At 33.9% G+C, this 11440-nt stretch overlaps 1 protein-coding gene across 3 annotated transcripts in view; it reads right to left on the bottom strand.

The window, feature by feature from the left end:
* The window catches only part of GALNT13 (polypeptide N-acetylgalactosaminyltransferase 13), an 800956-nt gene that overhangs the window by 7392 nt on the left and 782124 nt on the right, over nt 1-11440 (bottom strand). For 2 of the 3 annotated variants that reach the window (XM_072612001.1, XM_072612003.1), the window contains one exon: nt 4043-4240. The exons of the other annotated variant lie outside the window; for it this stretch is intronic. In XM_072612001.1, the coding sequence (XP_072468102.1) occupies nt 4055-4240 (186 nt within the window). In that variant the 3' untranslated portion in view covers nt 4043-4054. The remainder of the gene's footprint in view (nt 1-4042; nt 4241-11440) is intronic. 3 annotated transcript variants of the gene reach the window in all.

Genomic DNA, 11440 nt, shown 5'->3' with positions numbered 1-11440 from the left:
CCATATCAAAGGAAACAAAAGCTATAGGATCTAAAAACATAAGTATTTTTATATTTGTACTGCCTTTTCATATTTTAATCTTTGATAATCAGAGTCCTGTATTGAACATTAAAATATAGCCCTTTCATTCTTCCTTACTTTCCTACCTATTCCCATCTTTTCCTCAAACAGTACCTACCATAGTAGAAGCCTTAGACATGTTTTCAACCTAAGACATGGCTTAATGGTTTTATGTGCACACATAGACACATACATACATATATACACACATATACATATATGTATATACATACACATGCATATATGCACATATACACACATTCTCTACTGTACATACATACAAATATATAGATATAGAGAGACAGAGAGACAGACAGACAGACAGACAGACAGACAGACAGATAGATAGATAGATAGGTAGGTAGATAGAAAGATGGATAGATGGATGGATGGATGGATGGATGGATGGATGGATGGATAGATGGGTAGATAGATGGATAAATAGATGATAGATAGATAGATAGATAGATAGATAGATAGATAGATAGATAGATAGATAGGTAGGTAGGTAGGTAGGTAGCTATAGGTATAGATATATAGATACAGATAAATAGAGACTGTACTTCAGCCTAGCTTCATGGATAGTACCTAATACTCTGTGGTAACTCAGTACCCATAAACTGATAATACTTATTATAGGTACTAACTACTCAGTCAAAGATAGGAAATGATACTAGAGGTATCAAGCTAACCACCTAACATTCTTGCAGGTTTCATCTTGGATATGGTGGGTTTTGATTTTGTAAGTTGTACATGAGGAACAGTAGAAACTAATTCTCTCAATTTCTTATATTTTTAATTCTCTACTCTCCATACTGGAAGAATCTTGGTTCACCTTTTATGCAGATTTGCCAAATAGAATAAATACTCCACTAAAAAATGTCACAGTCATATTTTTCTGTCTTCAAAAGTCCACCTTTAGGGTCTAATAGTTGATGAAATAGTATCTCCATAGGGTGTGGGAGTAGATAGGATAGGAGATCTATATTGTAGCAGAAGGGGCATGAATGTTGCTGTGGAAAGGAATACAATGTTTCCTCAGGGTATGGCAGCAGATGGGACACTTCACAGAGTGTTGTTCTGCTCTTACGAGGGTCTCTGTCCCACTGAAAGACTTTCCAGTCTTTAAGAGAGTTTAACTGTATTATCCAAGACAAAACAAAAGTTCTTAGGTTCTTTCAGAAAAAATGACTTGTAACTGCTCTAGACCAAACTGTTTTAGGGAATGGAAACTCACCATTTCCCTACAACCCTTCAAAACAGACAGATGAGGATATGACAGTAGAGGGAAATGAAAATGGGAGAGAAATAAACTTTAGAGGTTAAAAATAAAAGATAAAAAGGTCTTTAGAGGAGATTGGAGAATAAGATAGAAATTAGGAAAATACTCAGTAATGTTATATACTTGTAGAAGTTATTCCAATATCTAGGAACAAGGGAAAAAATGGCACATTACTTATACCTATCATTTCAGTGTTCTTTAATAAAGCAATAATTTACTTACAAAGGTTTTTGGTCTGTGTTGCTTAAAGTACTTCTCTTGTATATTCTTTAGATCAATTTCAGAAAGCCAAGAAAATAAAGCAGCTTGAGAGGCTACTCAACTGACTGTTTACATTAACGTTCCTTTAATTCAGTAAATTATTTTTTTATGTGTAGCTAGACTGCCACTGCTCTTTTCAATTATCCCCAGAAAAGTCTTCCATTATCACTTCTCAGTAAAATCAAGTAGCCTTTTAGTTTGATCATGCATCTATTAGTTCAGGTCAAAACTTTCATTTTACACAACTCAGTGCAGGCACATTCCTTTAATGCTAAGGATCTCCTTTATCCAAAATGTGCTCTACTATTTTCTGTTACCTCTTAGAATCTCCAGTTTCTTTTAAGACTCAGTTTAAGTGCTACTTCTCAACCAGTCCCCAACCCTTCAAGTTCTTAATTCTCTTTGTCATGATATTACCTGCATATGGGATGTTCAAAGGAAGTTATAAGCACCTTGAAGACATTGATTATGTCTCTTTATTCATGATTTCTCAGTGCCCATTACAGAAATTTGCAATAGAGTGGTCATTTAATAAATCTGGTTTCTATTGTTCACTGTCTATTGAAATGTTTATTTTTAATTTATTTAATATTTTATGTTCACTCAAATACATGCAAAATTAATTTTAATATCAATTTTTTAAAACTTTGAGTTCCAAATCCTCTCCTGTCCTTCCTCCTAATTCCCCTCATTAAAGGGCAAGAAATGTGACATAGGTTAAACATGTACAATCACGCAGACATATTTCTATTTAATAAATATATGTTATAGTCAAATGAACTGAATATGTTGCTCAGTGAAAATCGGAAATAAAATGCAAGTAAACCTCTTTCCTAAAGACCAAACATTAGTATGTTATCCTGAATCTATGAATAAAATACTGGAATCAAAAGAATCCTCTGCAAAAATAACATTGTTGTACAATTATTATCAATCAACATAATCTAGATATAGAAAGATAAAGCAGTTGTTCAAGTGAACCAAACATCATAATCAGGAATGGTTGTTATTGTTCTTTTCTTTACAGATATTAATAAATCACAAAATAGCAATGATACAATTCAGGATAAAATGTTATATCAAATTCATCCCACTTTTGATTATAGTTTTTTACATCAATGAATGAATCACAAAACAATAGAAAAATTATTCATCTTTATGTTTCTGGAATATAGAAAAATATAGCTTACACATACTTTAATTGTGCATGCTAAATACTCATATTTTAAAATAGTCATTATAAACTCTCCATAATCTATAGGAGGAGTCTGCATGAAAACAAGCAATTACTTCCCAAATATAAACACAATTCACTGGCCACAGCTTCACACACACACACACACACACACACACACACACACACATTCATTTTGAAATGTAAGATTTATAAAGACAAAGAGTATCTTTCTTTTGGTTTTATGTTCTTAGAGCTCAGCACAGTGTTTGGTGTATATTCATACATGCATATCATATATATATATATATATGCTAAACATATATACATATACACTATATATACTATATATATCTTACTAGATAATTTTAAAATTATTTAAATTTTAATAAATTATTTATTCATTCATTTTCCTGGAAAGCAAATATCCAGATATTTAGGGTTACATAGAAAAAACATTAAGAAATTTAATTGAACTTTTAATTTTGACATAAAATTTTGTTTTGATAGAGTCAGGAAATAGCATTATTGTAGCGCAGGGGTGTCAAACTCAAATAGAACTTGGATCTTGGCCCCATTTTGACTTAGAAAACAATAAATTAACATTAACTATTTTAATCATAATTTTATTTATTCTATTAAATATTTTTTCAATTATATTTTAATCCATATCAGGGAGCACTGAGAGTTTTACAAACTACATGTGAGTTTGACACCTCTGTTGTAGTAGATATAAACCAGCCTCAGTGTAAGGGTATCATGGGTTTAAGTACCGCCTTATATTAATATGGGTTTAGTGGCCATGGACAAGTCAATCAATCTGTCACTGCTTTTCAAGACTACAAATTGAGAAGGTACCAATCTGTTTTTGCAGAGGAAGTTCCTCACCTGAAACTCCCTATACTAGTGAAATTACAAGTCCTGACCAAAAAGAAGCACACAAATGTAATCAATCTCAAATCTGTCATGATCCAAAACAATCTTGTATAACAACAATATATTTCAATTGTATTTTTATGGTAACATATATAATATAATTATAGCTAAATAGTAAAAGATGGATTTTTTTCCTTGTTATTGTAGTTAAATCACCAGTGAATAACGTACTACTGTTAAATCAATGAAAATCTAAAAGGTACAAGAAAAACCAGTCAGAAAATATCTCAAAATAAAGATTTTTCTCTAATCCCAAGTTTTGACGAATGGCATAACATGAAGTCAACACTTTAAATTATACATCATTTAATGTAGCCTACAATACTAACCTCTCATAATTGCTAGAGCTTGTAATCAAGAGGGCTGTAAAAAACTTTCCTCAAAACTTCCAATACTGTATAGTTTCTTAGCATCCACATTTGCAAAGGACTACCATTACACTTTTCCACTGTGGTACCTTGGGAGCCATCAGTTAGTTTGCCCACTGTGAGACAACCCTGGGTAATTATGTGAAGAATTGTTTGGGTCTAAATGACAAAAGGAAGAAAGAATGAATGATGATAAAATAAAGTATAAAACAGCAACAAAATCATATGAAAACATAGTATTTTTTCACTTGATAATTATTTTTTCAAATCACAAGATAGCCTTACATATTCATTTCTGTAAGATTTGGGGTTCACAATTTCCCTCCCACCTTCCCAAGATAGCAAGCAATCTGGTATACATGTACAATCATGATAAAAATATTTCCACACTGGTCATGTTGTTAAAGAAGAATCAGCAAAAAAAGGGAAAAACTGTGAGAAAGGAAAAAATTGTAAATAGTATGCTTTGATCTTCCATATTTCTTTCTTTGGGTGTAGATAGCATTTTCCTTCATGAGTCTTTTGGAATTGTCTTGGATCACTGCATTGCTGAGAAAAGCTGAGTTTATAAATAGTTGATCATCTTACAACGTTGCTGTTACTGTGTACGATGTCCTCCTGGTTCAGTTTACTTCACTCAGAAATTCATGAAATCTTTCCAGGTTTTCCTGACATCTCATCATTGCTTATAGAACAATAGTATTTCATTTCATTTATATACCACAACTTGTTCAGTCATGCCTCAATTGATGCGTATCCCCTCAATTTCCAATTCTTTGCCATCACAAAAAGAGCTACTTAAAATGTTTTTGAACATTTGTTTCCTTTAACCCATTTCTTATAATCTCTTTGGGATATAGACCCAGTAGAGATATTGCTGGGTCAAAGGATATACCCAATTTTATATCCCTATCAGCATAGCTCCAAATTGCTTTCCAGAATGATGGGAATCAGTTCACAACTCTAACAACAGTGCATAAGTGTCCTAATTTTCCCACATCTTTTCCAACATTCTCATTTTCCTTTTTTTGTCATATTAGTCAATCTGTAATTCAGACTTATTTTGATGTGCATTTCTCTAATCAATAGTAATTTAGAACATTTTTTCATGACTGTAGATAACTTTAATTTCTTTTTTTGAAAGTTCCTGTTCATATCTTTTAACCATTTATCTGCTGAAAAATGTCTCGCATTCTTATAAATTTGATAGTTTTCTGTGTATTTTAGAAATGAGATCTTTATCAGAAGTACTGCCTATAAAAGCCATTTCTCAGATTTCTGCTTTTCTTCTAATCATGGTTGCATTGGTTTTGTTGGTGCAAACACTTTTTAATTTAATGTTATGAAAACGATCTACTTTGCATTTCCTAATGTTCTCTATCTCTGCTTTAGTCATAAATTCTTCCCTTCTCCATAGATCTAACAGGTAAGCTATTCCTTGCTTTCCTAATTTACTTATGGTATTACTCATCATGTCTAAATGATGCACACATTTTGACCTTGTTTTGGTTTAGGGTGTGAAATGTTGTTCTATGCCTAGTTTCTGACATACTATTTTCCAGGATTCCCATCAGTTTTTGTCAAATAGTGAGTTCTTATCCAGAAGCTAGAGTCTTGGGTATCAAACAATAGATTACTATGGTCATTTACTACTGTGTCCTGTGTATCTAACCTATTCCACTGATCCATCACAGTGTTTCTCAGACATTAAAAAATAGATTAGATGATTACCACTTTCTAATGTAGCATTAGATCTGGTATGGCTAAGCTATCTTCCTTTGCATTTTTTTCATGAATTCTTCTCATATTCTTAATCTTTTGTTCTTCCATATAAATTTTGTCATATTTCTAGCTCTACTAAATGTGTTTGTAGCTTTTTTGGTATAGCACTGAATAAGTAACTTAATTTAAGCAGAATTGCCATTTTTATTATATTACTTCTGCCTACCCATGAGGAACCGATATTTTTCCAAGTATTTAGATCTCACTTTATTTGAATAAAAAGTGTTGTGTAATTGTGATCATAGAGTTCCTAGGTTTGTCTTGGGAAGTAGACTCCCAATTATTTTATATTGTCTACAGCTATTTTTAATGGAATTTCCTTTTATCTCTTGCTTCTGGGCTTTGTTAGTAATATGTAGACATGCAATGATTTATGTGGGTTTATTTCATATCCTGAAACACTAGTTAAAAATTTTTAATTATTTCAAATAGTTTTCAGTTGGCTCTCTAGGATTCTCTAAGAATACCATCTTATCATCTGCAAAGAGTGATAACTTTGTCTCCTCATTGTGTATTCTAATTCCTAAAATTTCTTTTTTTTATTGCTAAAGCTAACATTTATAGTACAATATTTACTAATACTGGTGATAAAAGACATCCTTGTTTCACCCTCCATCTTACTGGAAAGGCTTCTAACTTATAGCCATTTCATATAATGCTTACAGGTGGTTTTACGTAGATGCTGGTTGTTCTCCTTCAGTCTTGAAGAGGACCAAAATGACATCACCATGATAAAGTGAAGTTTCAATGTGTACGACTGTGGCTGATCAGACCAATAGGAGCTCAGAATGCGCTACCACAATTTGGGCACAGATAGTCGGGTGAACAATTGGAATGATTATTCCAAATTTGCGTGTTCTATGTTTCCTTTGTGCTGTTTCAATTCTGCTTTGCTCATAGAGCACAGCATCTTTTCTGATGTGGGTATGCCATGCTGAACAGTCCTATGCCAGTGTCTCCTATGTCACACAATCAAATACAAAGTTCACGAGAGAGACCTTGAGAGTGTTCTTGTATAACCTCTTCTGACCACCATGTAATCTCCTGTACCATGCAAGTTCTCCATAAAATAGTCCTTTTGGCAAGCAGACATTTTGCATTTGAACAAAGTGGCCAGACCATCAGGGTTGTGCTCTATGAAGTATAGACTGAATGCTTAGCAGTTTAGTTTGAGCAAGGACCTCAGTGTCTGGCACCTTATGCTTCCAGATGATCTTCAGAATCTTCCTAAGCCAGTTGAAATGGAAGCAGTTCAGTTTCTGGCAGGGCTCTGGTAGACTGTCCGTGTTTTGAAGGCATGCAACAATGAAGCCAGCACAGTGGCTCTGTAGATGTTCAGTTTGGTAGTCAGTCTAGTATCTCTTCTCTCCCTAACGTTTCTTCTGAGCCTCCCAAACACTGAGCTAGCTCTGGCAACGTGTGCATCAACCTCATTGTCACCATGTGCATCCCTGGAAAGTACACTACCAACATAAGTGAACTTATCCACTTAATTCAAAACTTTTCCATTTGTTGGAACTGATGGTTCCACATATGGATGGAGTGGTGGTGGCTGATGGAGTACCTGTGTTTTCTTGGTGTTAATTATTAAGCCAAAATTAGCACAGGTATCAGAGAATTGATCCATACTTTTTTCATCTCAGCTTCAGAGGCTACATTGAGTGCACAATCATCTGCAAACAGAAAATCATGCATCAGCGCTCCCTCCACTTTGGTCTTGGCTTGTAGACTTTTCAAATTGAAGAGCTTACCATCAGTATGGTAGCTGACCTTAATGTTGTGTTCATCTTCATTGAAAGCATTTGACAACATGGCTGAAAACATCATGCTAAAAAGCATGGGAGCAAGCACACAGCCTTGTTTCACTCCACTGGTGACTGGGAAGGCACGAGAGCATTGTCCACCATCCAGTACCTGGGCAAACATGCCATCATGAAATTGACATACAATGCTGAACTTCTCTGGGCAACCAGATTTTGACATAAATTTCTATAAGCTCGCATGACTAACAGTGTTAAAGGCCTTGGTCAGATCTACAAATGTTGTGTGCAAACCATCATTCTGCTCTTGGCATTTCTCCTGGAGTTGTTGGACAGCAAACACCATATCAACTGTTCCTCAACCCTTTCTGAAGCCACACTGGCTTTCAGGTAAATGACCATCTTCCAGGTGAAGGATCAGCCTATTAAGTAGGACTTTAGCAAGACTGTTGCCAGCAATGACTAAGAGAGACTGCCCCCCGCCCCCATGATTATTGCAAGACAATCAATTTCCTTTACCTTTATAGAGACGGACAGTGGAGGCATCCTTGAACTCCTGGGGGATAACTTCCTCTTGCTATGTAACCCAGAAAATTTAAGTCAGCTTTTGTATGAGCAATGGTCCCACTACCTTGTAAATGTCAGCTGAAATACAATCAGCACCAGGTGCTTTGCCACTTGAAAACAACCTAATGGCACTCAAAACCTTTTCTTCAATTCGAAATTCTGCTAAGGAAGGATTGACTTCAACCTGAGGTAAACAGTCAACAGCCTCAGCATTGTTTGATGATAGTGTATTGAGAACACTAGGGAAGTGTTCAGCCCATCTCTCTGGGATCACGTCTTTATGACTAATCAATTGGACTCTATCAGCACTGAGTAGTTGTGATGCACCATAGGTTTTTGATCCATAAATAGCTTTTAGGGAATCACAAAAATACTTTGGATTGTTACTATCAGCATAAAACTGAATTTCATCTGCCTTCTTACTGAGCCAGGAATCCTGCATCTCTCTAAGCTTTGCTTGTGCTTTACTTTTCGTGGAATTAAACACTGCCTTCTTAGAGATGCATGTTCATTTCCCTCCCTCCCTGCTAGAAGCCTTATTGGAAAGGCTTCTAGCTTATCCACATTACATATACTACTAACTGGTGATTTTACATAGTTAGTACTTATCATTTTAAGGAAAACTTGATTTATTCCCATGCTCCCTAGTGTTTCTTATAGGAATGGGTGCTGAATTTTGTCAAAAGCTTTTTCTGCATCTATTGAGATAATCATATGATTAGTGTTAGTTTTGTTGTTGGTAAGGTCAATTATGCTGATAGTTTTCTTAATATTGAACTAGCCCTGAATTCCTAGAATAAATCCTACCTGGTTATAGTATATTATCCTCATGATAAGTTGCTTTAATCTCTTTGCTAATATTTTACTTAAAATTTTTGCATCAACATTCATTAGGGAAATGGTGCTTTACTTTGTTTCTCTGATTTGGCTCATCCCAGTGTAGGTATCAGCACAATAATTGTATCATAAAAAGAATTTGATAGGATTTCTTTGCTTATTTTCCCAAGTAGGTTATATAGTATTGGAATTAACTGTTCTTGAAATATTTTATAGAATTTCTTTATAAATCCATTTGTCCCTGCAAATTTTTTTTTGTTAGGGAGTTGATTGATGGCTTGTTTACATTCTTTTTTTTTTCTGAAATGGGGTTATTTCCTCTTCTGTTAATCCAAGCAATTTATATTTTGTAAATATTCATCAATTTCACTTATTGTCAAATATATTGGCAGATAGTTGGGAGAAACATTGTTTAATTTTCCTCTTCATTGGTGGTCAATTTGCTCTTTTCATTTTTGATACTCATAATTTGGTTTTCTTTTCTTTTTTTTTTAAATCAAATTAACCAAAGGTTTATCTATATTGTTGGTTCTTTCATAAAACCAACTCCTACTTTTATTTGTTAGTTCAAGAGTGTTTTTTTATTTCAATTTTATCAATCTCTCCTTTGGTTTTCTGAATTTCTAATTTGGCATTTAATTAGGAGTTTTTAATTTGTTCTTTTTCTAGCTTTTTTACTTGTATGCAATTAGAGATCATTGATTTCTTTGTTTTATGCACATAAGCACTGAGAGATGTAAAAGTTCACCCTAAGAACTCCTTTCACTGCATCTCATAAATTTTGGTAAGTTATCTCATTATTGCCATTATCTTGGATGAAGTTATTGATTGTTTCTATTACTTGTTGTTTGGCCCACTCATTCTTTAGGATTAGATTAATGAGTTTTTAATTAATTTTTTTAGTCTGTCTTTTCATCATGGCCCTTTATTACATGTAATTTTTATTGCATCATGATCTTAAAAAGATGCATTTAATATTTCTGCCTTTCTGCATTGGATTATGAGGTCTTTATGCCCTAATACATGGTCAATTTCTTGTAGGTGTCACATACCACTGAGAAAAAAGTTGTTTTCCTTTCTGTCCCCATTCAGTTTTCTCCAGAGGTCAGCCATATCCCACTTTTCTATAATTCTATTCATTTACTTAACTTCTTTCTTATTTGTTTTGTGGCTAGATTTATCTAGTTCTGAGAGGGGGAGGTTGAGGTCCCTCACTTGTGTAGTTTTGTTATATATTTCTTCATGTGACTCCTTTAACTTCTCCTTTAAGAATTTGAATGCTATACCACTTGGTGTATATATGTTTAGTAATGATATTAATTCATTGATTAGGGTATCTTTTAGTGGAATGTAGTCTCCTTCCTTACTTCTTTCAGTTAGATCTATTCTTGCTTTTCCTTTGTCTAAGATCAGGATTGCTACCTGTGCTCTTTTTTTTACTTGAGCTGAGAAATAATATATTCTACTATAGCCTTTTACCTTTACTCTGTGAGTATCTCTCTGCTTCAAATGTTTCTTGTAAACAATATATTGGAGGATTATGGGTTTTAATCCACTCTGCTATCTGCTTCCATTTTATGGGAGAGTTCATCCCATTCAAATTTATAGTTAACATTGCTAATTGTGTATTTTCTTCCATCCTATTTTCCCCACACCGCATTTATACTTTTCTCTCTGCTTTCACTCTGTCTCTCCTCACCAGTGTTTTGTTTCTTACCACCACTTCCTTCAATCTCTCTTCCTTTCTTTCAGATCCTAATTTTTTTTCTCCTTTACCCCTCATTCTTCCCTATAGGGCAAGACAAATTTCTATATCCAATTGAGTGTGTATGTCATTCCATTTTTGAGCCAGATTTGATGAGAAGATTCAAACAATTATAACCTCCTCCATTTTCCCCCTCTACTGTAATACGTCTTTTTCACTTCATGTAATGTAGCTTACCCTATCCTGTCTCCCTCTTTCTTTTTCTTCCTTTATAACCTTTTCTTTGCCTTTTATTTTTATATCATCACATCAAAGTCAATTTATACCCACATCCTTTATCCCTATACTCTTGCTAGCTGCCCTAATAGAAATATAGTTCTGAAGAGTTAGAAGTATCATCATCCTGTTTTGAGATATAAACAGTTTATTCTTATTGAACATGTTTTCTTTCTTTCTTGTTTAATATTTTATGCTTCTCTTCAGTCTTATGTTTGGAGATCAATTTTTTTTTTCAGCTCTCATCTTTTCATCAGGAAAGACTGAAAATCCTCTATTTCATTGAATGTTCATTTTTTCCCTTGAAAGATTATGCTCAGTTTGACTGGGGTATTGATTCTTGTTGCAATCCAAGCTCCTTTGCCTTCTGGAATATCATGTTCCAAGCCCTCAGATCCTTAAATATTGAAGCTGCTAAGTCCTGTGTAATCC

Source organism: Notamacropus eugenii, chromosome 5, assembly GCF_028372415.1.
Source record: "Notamacropus eugenii isolate mMacEug1 chromosome 5, mMacEug1.pri_v2, whole genome shotgun sequence".
Taxonomy (NCBI): domain Eukaryota; kingdom Metazoa; phylum Chordata; class Mammalia; order Diprotodontia; family Macropodidae; genus Notamacropus; species Notamacropus eugenii.
Note: the sequence above shows the minus strand (reverse complement) of the source record. Positions and strands in the feature narration are given on the sequence as shown.